Raw genomic sequence first — 19,633 nt, 5'->3', positions numbered from 1 at the left:
GTGGGTCAGGATATGGGTATAATAGTCTATAGTTTTGTTCGTGACACCAATTGCAGCGTGCGCAGGGTACTGTCACAGGGCCCTCCAAGGGTGTTATAACTCACGTCCCAGTTTAGAAATGCCAGAGTGGTGTAATGTCTCTGTATGGTAGTGATAATGGTTTCAACGGTGTCTCCTACCTGGGTACGGCTGGACTCCTGGCTCACTGGCAATAAACTGAGTGTAGTGCTAGTAGGAGTAATAGAGGGATTTTTTAGCAGAAATTGAGATCCAGACCTTTGGTAAAGTTCAAACTTGTCTTTACTGATTGTAACTTTCATCCAAGAAAGATACAGCTTTAGTCTTTGGTCCCAGCAGGTATTGGCAATGGTTGGCAGGAATTTATCTTCTGCTTTATCAACCTAGAGCTGGCAAGAAAGGACATCTGCTTTGTAGCTCTATACTGTGGCAGGAATTTGGCTTCTGCACTATCTTCTGCTGTATGGGGACTGACTAGCTGAGGAGGAATATGACTTCTCCTGGGTCTCTGGACTTTACTCACAGTTATCTTCACAGGGTATGCTTTCTTCCTGGAACTGGAGTTTGCTTGCTTCATGCAGCTGAGGCTGCAGGGCTCAGGCTGGGGATTGTGATCAATGTCTCAGCTGAGACAAGATCCTGGCTTTCTTCCCTATATCTGGGAGCTCCTAACACGCACACCCTACCCCTAGCAGGGGGTGGGCTACACTACTTCTAACTTCCTTCTTTCCCCATGCTGCAGGATGTGGGCACAGCCCACTCTGCTCACAGAGGGGAGCTAAGCTGGAACGAACTATTCCAGCTTAGATTTACTAAACTGAACCTAAGACCTTACTAACACATTGCTGCCACATGCTGGTGAGCATGTAAATTGCAACAATTATTAGAGTTAACAAGGTTTTTTGCATATCTGTGAAGATATAATGTAAAATTACATCAGATGACAAAGTGAAAGCTCTAAACAGATTGTAGCGGGGTAGAAGAGTTTCGTAACACAACTCTGGGGTGTTACATTAGGTGTCCCCAAAGAGGTAATAATTCCTCCTCAGGACCACCTATATAAGGGACCCTATAGTCACTATATGTAGTTGTTAGTATTTTTAACTGAATTTGCTATGCAAATGGAAGCCAGTAAAGGGATTGACAGAGGGGAGAGGCAGAGATGAAATGGAGGCGAGGTGGATTAACTGGGCAGCGGAATTGAGGATAAATTGGAGGGGTGTATGGGTGCTAGATGGGAGGCCACAGAGGAGGATGTTGCAGTAGTCCAGGCAGAAGATGATGAGGGCAACCCAGTTGAATGTGGTTTGAGGAAAGAGCAAATACGAGAGATGATCCTGAGTTGAAAGCTGGAGGTGGAGGTGAGGGTTTGGATGTGTGACTTGAAGGACAGGGCAGAATCAAATGTTATTCCCAGGCAGCGGACCTGTGAGACTGGAGAAAACGCTGTGTTATTAACTGTAATTGATAAGTCTGGTAGGGGGACTAAGTAACATGGGGAAAAGATAATGAATTTTGTCACAGTGAAATCTAGGCCAGAGAGGTTGATTTGAGTGTTCTCAGCATAGAGGTGGTAATAGATAGTGATGAGCGGCAGGTGCCATATTCGATTTCGACGAAATTCGCGAATATTCAATAGAATATTCGTTTTATATTCGTCGAAATCGAATATTCGTCATTATTCTTGTTATCGCGATTAATATGCGATTTAAATAATCGCGTATTGCGATTGTAACTTAAAGGCTACTCTCCTATTGAAATAGCAATGCGATTAATTCAAGTTATAAAAATCGAATTTCGATTTTAACTTAGCACTGCTATATTCCATAGTCGATAATTCTAGCCTAATATGGACTATAGCAGTGCTAAGTTAAAATCGAAATTCGATTATTATAACTTGAATTAATCGAATTGCGATTTCAACTTGGACCTGGTTTACTTTGGTTGGCTTGGTAGAATTAGCGAATATGACGAATATATTCGTTATATTCCACAAAACGAATATAACGAATGTATTCGTCATATTCCACAAAACGAAGATAACAAATGTATTCTGCATCTTCGTTTTAGCTACCTATTCGTCAACTTCGCTAATTCTAGCAATCATATAGGAAAGTTGACTATAGAGACAGCTAAGTTTAATTCGCTATGCGATTATATGACTGCTTTTTTTTTTATAAATAGTATAATTATAATAATTATCAGGTATTATAATTATTCTATTTATTTTTTAAAAAAAAGCAAAGTAATATAATCGCATAGCGAATTAAACTTAGCTGTCTCTATAGACAACTTTCCTATATGATCGCTAGAATTAGCGAAGTTGATGAATAGGTAGCTAAAACGAAGATGCAGAATACTTCGTTATCTTCGTTTTGTGGAATATAACGAATATATTCGTCATATTCGCTAATTCTACCAAGCCATTGAAGCCAACCATATAGTAAACCAGGTCCAAGTTGAAATCGTCATGCGATTAATATAACTCGAAGTAATCGCATGGCGATTTTAACTTAGTAATGCTATATTCCATATTCGTTAATTCTAGCCTAATATAGAATATAGCAGTGCTAAGTTAAAATCGAAATTCGATTTTTATAACTTGAATTAATCGCATTGCTATTTCAATAAGTTAAAATCGAAATTTGATTATTATAACTTGAAATAATCGAATTGCGAATATCAACGTAATTCTCATATCCGACAGTTCATTCTAGTATATGGAGTCGTTCCCATGGTGATGGGGACGCTCCATGAGCATGGAATATAGCATTACTAAGTTAAAATCGCCATGCGATTACTTCGAGTTATATTAATCGCATGGCGATTTCAACTTGGACCTGGTTTACTATATGGTTGGCTTCAATGGCCTGGTAGAATTAGCGAATATGACGACTATATTCGTTATATTCCACAAAACGAAGATAACGAAGTATTCTGCATCTTCGTTTTAGCTACCTATTCGTCAACTTCGCTAATTCTAGCAATCATATAGGAAAGTTGACTATAGAGACAGCTAAGTTTAATTCGCTATGCAATTATATTACTTTGCTTTTTTTTAAAATAAATAGAATAATTATAATACCTGATAATTATTATAATTATACTATTTATAAAAAAAAAAGCAGTCATATAATCGCATAGCGAATTAAACTTAGCTGTCTCTATAGTCAACTTTCCTATATGATTGCTAGAATTAGCGAAGTTGACGAATAGGTAGCTAAAACGAAGATGCAGAATACATTCGTTATCTTCGTTTTGTGGAATATGACGAATACATTCGTTATATTCGTTTTGTGGAATATAACGAATATATTCGTCATATTCGCTAATTCTACCAAGCCAACCATAGTAAAACAGGTCCAAGTTGAAATCGCAATTCGATTAATTCAAGTTATAATAATCAAATTTCGATTTTAACTTAGCACTGCTATAGTCCATATTAGGCTAGAATTAACGAATATGGAATATAGCAGTGCTAAGTTAAAATCGAAATTCGATTTTTATAACTTGAATTAATCGCATTGCTATTTCAATAGGAGAGTAGCCTTTAAGTTAAAATCGAAATTCGATTATTATAACTTGAAATAATTGAATTGCGATTTCAACGTAATTCTCAAATCCGACAGTACATTCTAGTATATGGAGACGTTCCCATGGTGATGGGGATGCTCCATGAGCATGGAAGTCGGCAGAAGCGGCAACGGGCACTGACTGGAGCAGCTAGGAAGCCAGGAATCCAAAGGACAGGTAAGAACAACTTTAGGGAAGTGGGAAAAAAAAAATATAACAATAAAAAAAAAAAAAAAATGAATATTCGAAATATCGAATTTATATCACTATATTCAAAATATTCGAGAATTAGCGAAGTGCCGATATTCGCGAAAAAAATTCGATATTCGAATATTCGCGCTCAACACTAGTAATAGAAGCCATAGGACTCTATGAGATGTTTCAGGCCAAATGCATAAATGGAGAAAAGTATGGGACCCAGGACAGAGCCTTTAGGGACACTAGCAGAAAAAGAGTATGATAAAGAGGTGGTGTATGAATGGGAAACACTGAAGGTTTGTTAGTGAGAAATGAGGAGATCCAGGAGAGGGCCAGGTTTCTGATGCCAAGGGATGAGAGGGTTTGCAACAGGAGAGAGTGATCAACTGTGTCAAAGGCAGAGGACAGGTCAAGAAGCAGGAGTACAGAGTAATGACATTTAGGTTTGGCAACTAGCAGTTGGCAAGTTTGGTTTGGATAGTTCCATTAGAGTCATTGGGACGGAAGCTGGATTGTACCAGATCCAAAAGTGAGAGGGTTAAGAGGTGGGAGAAGAGTTTGAGATGGACATGTTCTATGATATTTGATACAAATGGAAGTAGTGAGATGGGATCATAGCTGGATAAAGATGATGGGTCCAGGGAAAGCTTCTTGAGCATAAGTGTCTGATGGTGGCATGTTTAACAGGGGAAGGGAAGACCCAGTGTTTAGTGACAGATTAAAGATGTGGGTTAGGGTGTGAATAACTATAGTGGTAAGGTTAGGGATGAAGTGCGATGGGATTGGCTCAAGGGCACAGGTGGTGAAGTGTGATTTGGAGATTGGTGAGCTTTTCCTCAGGGATAGTGGTAAATTAGTTTATGTGAGAAGAGCACTTAGTAGTTGGTCAGAGGGGTAGCGGGGTTGTCGGTTGAAGCTCTCTCGAATTTTGTCAATTTAATGTATAAAATATAAGGTAACGTCTGAGTTGAGTGGTGTGGGAGGGGCATCGGGGGATGGAGTAGAGAGTTATAGGTAGGAGACATTTGTTTGGGTTTGCAGGAAAGAGACAATATGAAAGTAGTGAAGTCTTGTTTAGAAGAGTGCAGACTTGAAGATAAGAACAGCTTCAAGTTTGAGTATTCAATGAAGTCTTTGAGTTTGAGTATTTGATGAAGTCTTCCTTGGAGTGTTTTTTTTCTTTCAATGTTGTTCTGCAACTCTGCCAGTTTTTTGTCTGGTTCGTATGCTAGTTATGTCTCAGGCTTATTTATATCTAAATTATTTCAGGTGTGGTCTGATTAGACACTGGGCATTGCCACAAAAAGGACATACAAGGGTTTCTTCCAGTGTCCTATAGAAAAAAGGTTAGGTCTTTGAGATAGTGTACCCCTTGGTGAAAAAATGTTGACTGCTCGACATGCGTCTACGATGCACACAAAGACGTTTTGCCCAGTTGATAGACTTTGAGAGGGGATGCATCACTTGACTGAGTGAAGCAGGGCAAATTGCCCGCCATCTAGACCGTTCTGACCTAGCTATTTCTGCCCAGACCCTTTCCAGGCACATAGAATGAAATTTGGAGTCATGTTGCCCATTATGTGTCCTGCCATTGACAGCCAGCCATAAGCACCTTCATTTACAGTGGTGTTATGAATGAGAAACCTGGACTGTTACTGACTTGAATCGTATTGTCTTTAGCAATGAATCCAGGTTCTGTTTAGGATCTGACAACAGTCAAGTTCGAGTATGGAGGCCTCGTGGTGACTGCTTCAACCCTGCCTTTGCTGTGGGGCGACACACTGCCCGAACTGCTGGGGTGAAGGTCTGAGGAGCCATTGCATTGAACAGTCAGTCACAACTATTAGTGATACAAGAACCAGCTTAGCAATATGTTTAGGACATACTGCATCCACATCTGTTGCCTGTTATGGCAGGGCTTCCAACTGGCATTTTACAGCAGGATAATGCTTGAGCACACACTACAAGGGTTTCCTAGGAATGTCTCCGCCAGATTGCAACACTGTCACCAGATTTATCGCCAATCAAGCATTTATGGGACCAGCTGGAACACCAGCTTTGGGTACCACAAGTGTGCAGAATCAACAGGCCCAGCTGCAACATCTATGGGCAAATGTGCTGCAGGATACTATACGGAACATGTATGCCTCCATGGCCAACCGTATCTCATCTTGTATCCAGGCTAGAGGCTGCACAACAGGGTCCTAGAGCCTCCTTTCAGGTAGATACACACAGTAGCAAAGTGAATTAACATAGTTTACTTAAGAGATGGACAAAAACATAAAACAATAATACACAGTATACTTACAAGTTATCAAACATCAAAAGGTACTGTACATACAAAGTGACAAAAATAAAAAGATACATAGTGGATATACAAATAGTATATACAAAAATCAATGTACAGAAAAACTATACAGTATCATGCCTCGCAACTTTTTGGACATTCAAAGAGGGACACTTATGGTTCATTGTGTGAAAGAACCATTTTTCCTGCATATCTATCCACTTTAATAGCACAGGTAGAAGGATGTGGGCAGCACAACTATCTGTAGAGTACGGTCGGAGTGCCAGCGGCTGTGGGGGCGATCCACCTCCAATGTATAAAAAAAAAAAATTCCACAGCACATCCAAGTAGTAAAAAGTAGAAAAACTGCTTTATTCACCAGACACGCGACATTTCGATCCGCTCAATGGGATCTTTCTCAAGCAGTGACAAAGTGGGCAGTGCAATGTGCATATTTATGCAGCTTAACTGTCACTACCAGAGCTTTGAGACGTTCTCACAGCTCTGTTTCTCCACCCCTGTGATGATGTCACTACTAGAGCTTGCAGGAGTTCCCTCTGCCCTTTTTCTCCGCCCCTGTGATGAGGTCTTTACTTTCTGTTTCCTTCCTCCCAGCTGTCCCTCCTGTGTTTGATTTCACTGCCTTTAAATCACCCCTCCTCCTTTGTAGAGGTGCGGATTATACTTTTCTTTTGAGCTGTATCTCTCGCTTGAGTATCTTCACCTGTGTGATATCTTTTCACTGGATCTGTTTTCTGCTGAAGCAAGTACTTCGGATATTGTCTGCTGACTTTGGATCTGTTTTCACTGCAGCCGCAGCTCCTTCAGTTAAGTGTTCAGACATTGTGTGTTTCTGTTTCTTTGCTGACTGGATCCGAGGCGACCCCGGTTCCGTCCATATACTGAGCAGGGCACCGGTGGCCGTGCCCCTTCCACTATTGTAGGGGTTTCAGTGGCCATCAGCCTTAGGTACGCGGGCATGTCTCGATCCACCATCTGGATCTGGACATGTGCATAGCAGCTTAGGGAGAGCTTTTAGGGTCTGACAGGGGTCACCCTTTATCCTCCCTAGTTTGGGTCCGGTCAGTTGCTATTCACTGTGTAGGCTCTTGTTGCTCACTTACAGCCGTGACATTAACATCATTAAGTAATCAACAAATCAAGTACATTCATCAAAGTTAATAAATTCAAAAATAATAATACAGACAGTGCTATCCATATATTTGTACAATCACATCCTATAACAGGCTTAAATATGATGATATAGTATCATTCCTTCTCATAAAAATTCAACATAACCATAAAAATAAAGCATAATACAATAATTGTGATCATAATCAACACAGGTGTAGGTCTTCTTAATAACCTAAGTGAGAAGATGAGATGGGTCCCAGGAGTGTGCGATGGAGTCACTACACGTGGATCCCGGCGTATCAAACATTGCAGTGCGCATGTCAGAGGACCTTTCAAAACATTCCGGTCACATGATCGCATATTAGACTGATCATTAAAGTGCGCATGTCCAAGGACCTTGGAGCATGTGATCGTAACATATGATCGCACATCGATCATGTGATTAGATGTACCACGTCACAGAAAGCAATACAAGATTCCAAGTGTTCAGTAACCTTGCGAAGACATCAGGAGACATGATCGCATATCCGATCATATCATCACTCGTATAATCGCCACATCAGAGGCATTATAGCATTACAAAGTGCTTCGCAAGTGCTAAGTTACAAAATCGCCGAGGTAAATCCTGTGACCCAGCGCATGAAACTGCCAATATACACAAGTATACCATGGCTCTTAACAAAGTCCCATTGCAATCAGCAATATACTAGCTCCGATGTAAAGAATAAGTGAAAATGGGTCAGTGATCAACCAGAGAGGCAGAAGGATGACTATATAGACGGAAGTACCGTCACTATAGGGGAAGAAAAAAGTACATACTGTGCGGAAGTACCGAATAATAACCATTTTTGAGTTAAACACTCGATTTGGAAATTGGCGGTACTTCCGCACAGTATGTACTTTTTTCTTCCCCTATAGTGACGGTACTTCCGTCTATATAGTCATCCTTCTGCCTCTCTGGTTGATCACTGACCCATTTTCACTTATTCTTTACATCGGAGCTAGTATATTGCTGATTGCAATGGGACTTTGTTAAGAGCCATGGTATACTTGTGTATATTGGCAGTTTCATGCGCTGGGTCACAGGATTTACCTCGGCGATTTTGTAACTTAGCACTTGCGAAGCACTTTGTAATGCTACAATGCCTCTGATGTGGCGATTATACGAGTGATGATATGATCGGATATGCGATCATGTCTCCTGATGTCTTCGCAAGGTTACGGAACACTTGGAATCTTGTATTGCTTTCTGTGACGTGGTACATCTAATCACATGATCGATGTGCGATCATATGTTACGATCACATGCTCCAAGGTCCTTGGACATGCGTACTTTAATGATCGGTCTAACATGCGATCATGTGACCGGAATGTTTTGAAAGGTCCTCTGACATGCGCACTGCAATGTTTGATACGCCGGGATCCACGTGTAGTGACTCCATCGCACACTCCTGGGACCCATCTCATCTTCTCACTGAAGGTACACCTGTACACTTTTAGGTTATTAAGAAGACCTACACCTGTGTTGATTATTATCCCAATTATTGTATTATGCTTTATTTTTATAGTTATGTTGAATTTTTATGAGAAGGAATGATACTATATCATCATATTTAAGCCTGTTATAGGATGTGATTGTACAAATATATGGATAGCACTGTCTGTATTATTATTTTTGAATTTATTAACTTTGATGAATGTACTTGATTTGTTGATTACTTAATGATGTTAAGCTGCATAAATATGCACATTGCACTGCCCACTTTGTCACTACTTGAGAAAGATCCCATTGAGCGGATCGAAACGTTGCGTGTCTGGTGAATAAAGCCGTTTTTCAACTTTTTACTACTTGGATGTGCTGTGAAATTTTTTATTTTTATCCACTTTAATAGTTTTCTCTTATAAAATAGCGCAAAAATTATCTGAATATAAAAATTTCTAAAATTCTGATTGCATCAGATAATGAAAAAATATTCAGAGAGGAACTAGACAAACACCTTCTGGATCAATATTGTGAATTTAATACCAAAAATCAAGATCTCAGATCAAAGAGGACATTTATGGAGCAAAGAGGGACTTGGGTCAAAAAGAGGGACTGTCCCTCCAAAAGAGGGATACTTGGGAGGTCTGCAGTATGCCTTTTAATCTGGGTGGGGGCCGCTCTGTATATCACAACACCCAGAGGCAAAAGTAAGTTACACAGTTCCAGGTGGGCTCCCCTCTCTGTCTAAAACCAAAGTTACATACCCTTCATGACACTACATGTTCTTTTTCCTCTCTAATTAATGAGGCATTATACAGCCGTTCCCTTATCAGTTGTGAATGACTACACATGACTGTGATCTCCCACTGTCAAGAATGTCTTTGCTCAGACAAGATATTTAATTAAACGGCTTTGATTTACAAAAAAAAAAGTTCTAAAAGTAAGGCTACTTTCACACTAGCGTTCATGGGTCCGTTCGTGAGCTCCGTTTGAAGGAGCTCACGAGCGGACCCAAACGCCTCCGTCCAGCCCTGATGCAGTCTGAATGGAGCGGATCCGCTCAGACTGCATCAGTCTGGCGGCGTTCAGCCTCCGCTCCGCTCGCCTCCGCACGGACAGGCGGACAGCTGAACGCTGCTTGCAGCGTTCAGCTGTCCGCCTGGCCGTGCGGAGGCGAGCGGATCCGTTCAGACTTACAATGTAAGTCAATGGGAACGGATCCGCTTGAAGATGTCACCCTATGGCTCAATCTTCAAGCGGATCCGTCCCCCATTGACTTTACATTGAAAGTCTGAACGGATCCGCTCAGGCTGCTTTCACACTTAGAATTTTTTCTAAGTTATTAATGCAGACGGATCCGTACTGAACGGAGCCTGCGTCTGCATTAATATGATCGGATCCGTTCAGAACGGATCCGATCAAGCGCAAGTGTGAAAGTAGCCTAAATTATAGATCAAAATGTTGTGCCTCTCCTCCTAGTGGTCATTGCAGGCAGCTGGACTTTTGTCACTTCGCTTGAAGGTGTGAAAGGGAGCAGGGGATTGCTTCAAACTTTTTTTTGTAAAGAAAGATACACATGAAAGGTAAAAGCGAATATGGATTGTATTACTTTTTGCTGCAAGTAAATAGAGATCATGAAAAATAATGTTAACGCTTGAAATCACTTACATGTAGCTGACAAAACTGAATAATGCGCATATGTTTAGTCTCTAGGAGGACATGTCATGAGCAAAGCTGCAACAAGTGATCTAAATCCTATTCTTGCTGCTGGGGGTGCCATGCTGAATTTGGCATCTAAAGGTACTGTAACTCTACTACTAATTGATAAGATATATGCTGCACAATGCACATTGAGTTATAGATTCCATTAGATAGTATTCCATTGGGTGTTTTGTAAAAATAACTGATCACAATCATGATGTGACAAAACAAATCAATTTGTGTTCGTATGTGCCCGCATTGCTGAGGAAAATGATATGCAAAGAAGCTTCTAGGAGCAACAGAGGCGTTGCCATCCACCTAGAAGCTCTGCTCTCTCTGCAACTGCTGCGCCCTCTGCACTTTGATTGACAGGGCCAGGTGTGATGATGTTTTTTCACTTCCCAGTCCTGTCAATCAAAGTGCAGAGGGTGCGGCAGTTGCAGAGAGAGTAGAACCTCTAGGTCGAAGATGCCCAACTTGTTGCCCTGCAGCTGTTACAAAACTACAACTCCCAGCATGCCTGGATAGCCTACAGCTATTAGGGCATGCTGGGAGTTATAGTTTTGTAACAACTGGAGGGCCACAGGTTGACCATCCCTGCTCTAGGTGTAACAGCACAATGTCTAGTTACAGGAAAATTCCAATTCAAATTACTGTAATAACACAAACGTCCAAAAGACACTTCTATGTAAGTGCTAAAGAAAATCTTTGCTGAACATTCATTGGATCAATTCAGAATTTCACTCCCTTCATGTCTCAGGAATTCCATAGATTTCAATTGCTTCTACCTTGTAACATGCTTCCATGTGGAATATGAAAGCTATGTAGCAATAGTTACTATTACAGGTATGGTTCTGAAATTTGTTACCACTACTACCAGCTATAATACTGCCCTTCTAAATGTAGCCATGCACCTTCCATAGCTGCCGGTGGAATGATTTGTTCGCCCGTCAGTTATCCCTCCAGAGTTCCCCATACATGTGCATGCAGGGGTGTAGCTAAAGGTTTATGGGCCCTGGTGCAAGAGTTCAGCCCTTAGGCCCCCCCCTGTCAGTGCTTTGTGGCAAGCGGCAGTGGTGCAACTAGCCTTTCTACTGCCTGAGGTAAAAATTGAACTCAACCTAACCCCTTCTCTCCAGCCCAATTTGTAAGAGAAGGCAATGCTGATAAGAGCACTGCCTTCTCTGCTCTGTTAATCTGCTCACAGCAGCAATTGCGGTGGTGAGCATGTGTAATTACAAGTATGGCATCCCTACTAACTTCTATTGGACAGTTCTAACGTCTGTTGAAGCGTATACTACAGAGCCCTCCTATAAAAGTGAATGGGGACGGCATACTTGTCATTACAAGTGCTTACCACTGCAATTGCTGCAGCAAGCAGATAAACGGAGCAGAGAAAGCAGCGCTGCTTTCTCTTCAACCAGCTGATCGGTGGGGGTGCCGGGAGTCTGACTGCCACTGATATGATATTGATGATCCTGAGGACAACCCCTTTAAAGACATACCTGGAAAACATTATATACAGCTCTACAAATCATACAGGAAAATACAGCGCCACATATGTACCTCTTACATCCAATGACATCTTCTTTGATGGAGATATTCTCTTTCCTCATCTTCTCCTTTCAGACCAGACCACCATGATGATTTCTTTCAGCCATCTCTTGTCTCTGCAGTTAGACAAACAGACAACTTAGTTTCCTACTTTTCCATCATTCTCCCACCTTCTGAACATCCCATCCTGCAACCCCTAATACTGTGCTCCCTAATACTATACTGCAGAAACAGTCCCCCTGAAAATACTGTTACCACACAGATAGTGACTCCTTCAATAATTACTGGCACACAGTAAAAAATAACTGCGTCCAAATAGTGTCCAACACTAATACTATAAATATGATGTCCCGCAAAAATAATTGTGCTAAGCTCATACTGTGCCAGGGTGCCCCATCAGTAATAGTGCTCCCAAATGTCCCACCAATATAAATAATTTACTGCTAGGGTGCATAGTTTTAACAGTGCCCCCGATAGTAATAATGCCCCCATTGTGCCCATACTAGTAATCATGTTCCTCATAACCCCCAGTACTAATACTTCTTATAATGTGTGCAAAAATTACCCCCTAATGTACGACAGTATAAAAGAATACCTCCTTATATTGTCCGTCAGTACAAAAAATACCCCCTTACTGTTCAGATCAGACCCCCATATCAGACTCCCATTACAGATCCTCATATCAGACCCCCATATCAAACCTCTGATGAGACCCGCTCATCTCAGACCTCAGATCAGACTCCCATATCAAACCTCTGAGACCCCCCATCTCAGAACTCAGATCAGACCCCCTTTAGACCTCTATGTCAGACCCCATATCAGACCCTAGTTTCAGACCTCAGATCAGACACCTATTAGACATTCATGTCAGAAACCCCCAATATCAGACCTCAGACCAGACCCCCATTAGACCTCTCAGACCCCCTATATCAGACCTCAGACCAGACATACATTAGACCTCTCACATCCCCATTAGACCTCCAGACCAGACCCCCATTAGGCCACCAGACCCCCATATCAAACCTCAAACCAAACCCCCATTAGACCTTTTATACTCCCATTAGACCTCTCAGACCTCCCATATCAGACCTCAGACCAGACCCCGTTAGACCTCTCAGACCCCCATTAGATATCTCAGACCCCCCCATATCAGACTTCAGACCAGACACCCATTAGAACTCCAGACGAGACCGACAGTAGACCTCCAGACCAGACCCCCATTAGACCTTCAGACCCCCATTAGACCTCCAGGCCCCCATATCAGATCTCAGACCAGACCCCCATTAGACTTCTCAGACCCTCATTAGACCTCCAGACTCCCATATCAGACTTCCAGACTAGGCCTCTATTAGACCTCTCAAACCCTATTAGACCTTCAGACCCCCATTAGACCTCACAAATCCCTCATATCAGACCTCAGACCAGACCCCCATTAGACCTCTCAGACCCCCATATCAGACCTCAGAATAGACCCCCATTAGACCTCTCAGCATTAGGCCTCTCAGACTCCCATTAGACCTCTCAGACCTCCATTTCAGACCTCAGACTAGACCCCCATTAGATCTCTCAGACCCCCATTGGACCGCCAGACTAGACCCCCATTAGACCTCCAGACTGAGCCACTGAGAACGGTGGTGTCACGTTCATGGCCTGCGCCTGTCCATTGAAGTGAATAGGAGCAGCGCTGCAGTAATCGGCTTTGTCCACTATACAATGGACAGAGTTGTGTAATTCAGGTACCTACTTTCTGTGGTAGAGCTAACGCTGAACAGCTAATTGGCAGGGTGTAACGGGTGTCAGACCTCCACTGATCAGATATTGATGGCTTATCCCGAGAACAGGCCATAAACATAAAATTAATGGATAATACCTTTTAGAACAAATGTTTTGTAATGAACAACAGACTTGTCTTAGTTGCAGGTCTCTCTGGTTGGTTACAGTTCTCAAAATTGTAACTGTGTTCTTTTCTTTCTTGTTCTTTCTTTTCCTACATATAGGAAGCTCAAGGACAATCCCATTGAATGATGTATTTTTCACAGATTCATCCACTGTAGAGCCTGGAGAAGTCTTACTCTCGGTTCTTATCCCATATTCTGGAAAGGTTAGTTTTTAAATTAGAAAGTTGTCAAGGTGAAGGTTTTTCTTTCTCAGAGGCAGCCGTCGATTTCCTTCAATCACATCAATCCTCATTGCTGTCCTTAATATCCTTGATTCAACTCCTTTTTCTAAGCAGTCAATCACTGGAGTTATTTCGCTTGATCAGTGGTACCTTTACCTGTGACTCTCCCGGTCAAAGAAAAGATCACTGGATAGAGAAATACCACCACTCCAGGGTTATTGCACACACATGTTTTAGCTTTCCCAGCAGTGTTAACAAATGTCTTTGCAGAGTTGCACCAGGAAATATTAATTTATAGCTATTAAGGAGTTCAGTGGGATAACCTTAGTCGGATTTCTCTAAAGCTGTCGAACATCTATTCTAACCTTGTATTTCTAGTTTTATGGGTACTTTACATACAGTATAAAGGCGTTAATTATAGGAGCTCTTTTAAAATGGTTGTATTTTTTGACCATGGATGACCTGTACCCTTAGACGGAGTACTTGCAGTCACAGGCAGAGTCTAGTTGCCAACCCCTAGGTTCACATTTTCTTGTCTTAGAACCTTGTATTGAGTTCCTGGCATTGGTTCTATATGACATTTTTTATATGACATTTTCTTTTATTTTGTTTATTACTTAGGTACTGAGATGGGTACTACCTCTGCCTCCTGCATGCCTAAATATAGTAGCTCATGCATGGAGATTGTATGTTCTCCCCGACGGTTTCCTCCGGATACTCTGGTTTACTTGCACACTCCAAAGACATTCTGATAGGGAACTTAGATTGTGAGCTCTATTGGGGACAGTGTAATGCTAATGTCTGTAAAGTGCTGCGGAATATGTCAGCGCTATATAAGTGCAAAACATTATATATACATACATATATATATATATATTTATTTAAAGATGTATTTTTGACCTTTATATTTGCGTTTTATCCTTTGTGCTTTTTACCCAGAATCAAGTTGTGTCAGCATTCAGACAAGCCCTGAGTGAAGAAAATTCTTTTGCCATTGTCAATGCAGGAATGCAAGTTCAATTTAATAATGACACTGATGTGATTAAAGAAATTGCCATTTTCTATGGTGGTGTGGGTTCCTCTACTGTATCTGCAAAGGAAACCTGCCAGGCTCTCATAGGCAGGTATGAATCAAATACTAAAGCCCTGAGTTATCATCAGGATAATACTTGTAGTGTGTCTTTAAATATGACCATTCCCGGTAAGTTAGCAGAAGTTAGACGTCCTTGTAGAAATTCATCAAAAAGTCTTACTTTGCTTGGTAAATTAGATGCACTAGGGCCAAGTTCACATTTTAGTTATTTCCATCAGTCATGTCTCATTCACACGTCAGTGTTTGGTCAGTAATTTCCATCAGTGATTGTGAGCCAAAACAAGGTGCGGATCTAAACAAAGAACAGGTGCAGATCTGTTCCTTATACCTTAAGAGTGTATTAGATGGGCAGATTCGCATGAACGCCCATTAGCAATCATCTTGCAGTATAATACTGCCACCGGTTGCCTGATGAATAAGCAAACACTCTGTTATCGGGTCATCCAGCATGCTGAAAGATCAGGATTTGCTGGTGGTGATCGTGCTGTCTAATTTTGATCTGCCACCGGCAAACCACTATACAGCATGGGGACGAGCTATGGCATAGCAATCGCTCCTTCTCATGTTGCTGAGGAGATCGCTGCATGTAATAGCAAGGATCTCCTCAGCAAGCAAGCAGGTGCAGGCAGTGTCGGACTGGGGCGCCTAGGGCCCACCAGTGGAATTGATTTTGGGGGTCCACCCTAGAGCTGGAGATATTACTTGTTCATTTTTCAGTCTCACGCACATGAATGTACAATACAGTATGCTAAACTATATCAAATTGTTTCTCTTTAAGCAACTCATTTAGTTGATAACTGTGTCTGTTATTTACAGTCAGTAGTTTGGACAGCAGTCACACGTGGACATTCCATGTCCTAGACCAGGGATGCTCAACCTGTGGCCCTCCAGCTGTTGTAAAACTACAACTTCCACCATGCCCTTCTGTAGGCTGATAGCTGTAGGCTGTCCGGGAATGGTGGGAGTTGTAGTTTTGCAACAGCTGGGGGGCCGCAGGTTGAGCATGCCTGTCCTAGATGAACCACCCAGTCCCCCAGCCAGCCAACCTAAACAATATATAAAGTGAAGGAAATGTTTCATGGCATATTCAAAAGGATAGGTTTATTGAAGTGATTGCAGTAGCGCCACGGCCTTCTCACGGCCTTCTCACAGTGCTATAGCCACTAAGTGCTTGCTGTTTTAAACAGCAGACACCGAGGGCTAATATATGCAATTGACAATGATGTCAGTCTCACACTTTTAACTCCTCAGATGCCATGGTCAAATGTGACTACAACATCTCAAAAACCTAGTGGGGATCGGGTGCTCGGTTCTTCTGAATGATCCGAGGATGCAGCAGCTATGTTCCCAAGAAGATCCTGCCTGAAACTCTGATAGACTCCAATGCTAATGAATTGGAGTCTATGTCAGAAGCAATCTAATAATTTCTTGTTCAAGTTCACTAGGGGAATTATTAAAAAGTGTAAAAAAAAGTTTTAAGAAAGTTGAAATAAGAAGTGAGCAAACAGTCGAACACTCCATAGTACACACTCCAACATGGTATCAATAAAAACTAGATTCTCCGGCAAAAAATTAGCCCTAACACAGCTCCATAGACATAAAAACCAAAAGGTTATTGATGCCAACATGGCAATGCAAAGAAAAAAAATAGTTTTTTCAAAGTTTAGTTTTTTCAGTATTAAATCTAAGCATATGTGGTATAGATGTAATCATACTAACCCAGAGAATGAAAGTAACAAGTCAGTTTTACCACATAGAAAATGCTGTGAAAACAAAATTCATAAAACTGTAGTTGAACTTTGTTTTTTGTTTTTTATAATTCTACGCCATTTAAAAAAAATGTTCCAATATCTCACTACATTGTATGCAACCGTGAATGGTGCAGTCAAAAAGTACAACTTATCCCGAAAAAAAACAAGCTGTCATACAGATATGTGAATGGAAAAATTAGAAGGCTCAGGGAGTAAATAAAAATAAATATGAAAAAAAACGAAACTGGCCCTGTCCTCAAGGGGTTAAAACCTGCAACTGTCCCAAGAACAGACATGTCCACTTTTCATGCAGTGTCCTTTAATGGCTTAGCTCCATTCAGTGCAGCGTATATAGCAGCAGAAGCCACAGCAGTTTCTATCATGGTATACATGGTGTGAATAGGCCTAGGAGTATGGCAATTTGCAGTGAGGAAAACTACAACTCTCAGCAGGTCCTGAAGGTCTGCATCTGACAGGGCATCCTGAGAGTTGTAATTTTCAGAGAGGGGAATAGTAAAAACATGAGCATTTTTTGTTATCAGCAAATACCTTTTCTTCCATTACTTTAGGGACTTGGGGGCTGCCCTGTCCTCACATTCTCCCACACTGAACTCCCGCGCTCCGCTCAGCCTGGTCATCGGTATCTTTACACTGCACAACCCCTTAAACCCAGCACTTATCAGGGGGGTAGATGTATACCAGCACATCAAAGAAAAGCTGGGCATAGATCAGAGCGCTGTATAGTATCTCCTGGCACCGCACAGAGCCCCCTGTTCCAATAAAACGTCCTGCCGCACACAGCAAACACTGGCCCACGTTTACTAATGCGTCTGTGCCAAACATCTGTGTAAAAAAAAAAGGGCACAAACTGGTGCACATAGGGGTTGTACACCTTCTTCTGAAATGCTTGACAAGGGGGCGGGGCCTGAGATGTGCCATTTTTGCCAACATTTCAGCACAATCCTGGGGCAACAATCCGTCTGAAAGTAACCCAATAGCTGATACAGAGTGAGAAAAAAGTGACTACCCCTGCCCCAAATGTACAGTATCATCCAGCCTGAGCGCCTGTGATAGACCTGGTGCAGGAAATGACAGCCTGGGCATACACCGTCTGTAGGATCAGTAAATTGAGCTTCTGTGTTAAAGGGGTTGTCTCACTTCAGCCAGTGAATGACCACGACACTCGCTTTACTATTTAATTAGTAGTGTTTCTTTATTATCCATCCAGGAAGTAATAGTTAATAAATAAATACTGGCCAACGTTTCGGTCTTCTCACAAGACCTTGTTCACGGCCTAGAGCAAAATAAGAAATATGGTACATATGGTATGGTATAAGAACACATATATAGGCAAACAAAATTCCTGGATATTAGTAGTATATATCAAGGTGCATAAAGTAAATCAAATATTAAGTATACTATACAAAATATAGAAAATCATAAGAAGAGGAGAGCTGTTGAGTCCTAGGGAGATTATTGGTCAAAAGGTAAATATATGGCAAAAGTCATACGTCGCAGTGTAACACAAGTGTCTGGAGATTCCTGCTACATATAGTTAAACCTGTTTGATATTCCTGTGGAACAATATGGAATGAAAAAGGACGCTACTGCAATCACTTCAATAAACTTATCCTTTTGAATATGCCAGGAAACATTTCCTTCACTTTATATATTGTTTAGGCTGGCTGGCTGGGGGACTGGGTGGTTCATCTAGGACATGGAATGTCCACGTGTGACTGCTGTCCAAACTACTGACTGTAAATAACAGACACAGTTATCAACTAAATGAATTGCTTAAAGAGAAACAATTTGATATAGTTTAGCATACTGTATTGTACATTCATGTGCGTGAGACTGAAAAATAAACAAGTAATATCTCCAGCTCTAGGGTGGGCCCCCAAAATCAATTCCACTGGTGGGCCCTAGGCGTCCCAGTCCGACACTGCCTGCACCTGCTTGCTTGCTGTGCAGATCCTTGCTCTTACATTGCCTATAGAGCTGCGGACATGCGCTTGCAGATCGCCGCTAGCACGTCCGCAATATACATTCCCAATAGCTGTCAGTGCTTTTATTTTGGCAAAAAAAACGATTTTATATATATGTAAATGAGGCAAGTAAGGAGCCCAAGGGACTGTTACTAACGTTTCCAGCCATACCCACTGTGAAGAAGCCCAGCACTGCCCGCATCCTCCGAATCTCCTCCTTGCTCCCGGACGTCACAAAGTGAGAGCGCCGTAATCTCGCAGCTAGCGCAAGCGCAGTTTGTTCACTGAGGCTGATGCCAGCAAGCATGAACAAGACGAGTTAAAGACTGGTACAGAAGGAGAGAGGGCTTACAATCTGCATGGTATGGGAGGAGGACACAGTAGGTGCGGGTGAAGTTGGTCATGGCGGTATAGAGGCAGCAGGGTCACTGGTTGTGGGCTTGTCTGAAGAGTTGGGTTTTTAGGTTTCTTTTGAAGGATTCCACTGTCGGTGAGAGTCTGATATGTTGGGGCAGCGAGTTCCAGAGTGTGGGGGATGCACAGGTGAATTCTTGGAGGCCGATTGTGGGAAGAGGTGTAAAGAGGAGAAGAGAGAAGGAGGTCTTGTGAGGATCGGAGATTGTGTGTGGGGATGTATCGGAAAAGTAGCTCAGAGATGTAGGGAGGGGACAGGTTGTGAACAGCCTTGTATGTATTTGAAGTTAATTCGCTGGGCAATGGGGAGCCAGTGAAGGGAT

General features: G+C 41.9%; 1 protein-coding gene across 1 annotated transcript in view; it reads left to right on the top strand.

The window, feature by feature from the left end:
- LOC122944374 (aldehyde oxidase 1-like) overlaps nt 1–19,633 on the top strand; it is a 183,561-nt gene that overhangs the window by 51,008 nt on the left and 112,920 nt on the right. Inside the window, exons 13-15 of the mRNA XM_044302568.1 lie at nt 10,400–10,493; nt 13,946–14,049; nt 15,007–15,191. Coding sequence (XP_044158503.1) covers nt 10,400–10,493; nt 13,946–14,049; nt 15,007–15,191 — 383 coding nt within the window. The remainder of the gene's footprint in view (nt 1–10,399; nt 10,494–13,945; nt 14,050–15,006; nt 15,192–19,633) is intronic.

This window comes from Bufo gargarizans, chromosome 8, assembly GCF_014858855.1.
Source record: "Bufo gargarizans isolate SCDJY-AF-19 chromosome 8, ASM1485885v1, whole genome shotgun sequence".
Lineage (NCBI taxonomy): Eukaryota > Metazoa > Chordata > Amphibia > Anura > Bufonidae > Bufo > Bufo gargarizans.
This window is presented reverse-complemented; position numbering and strand designations above follow the sequence as displayed.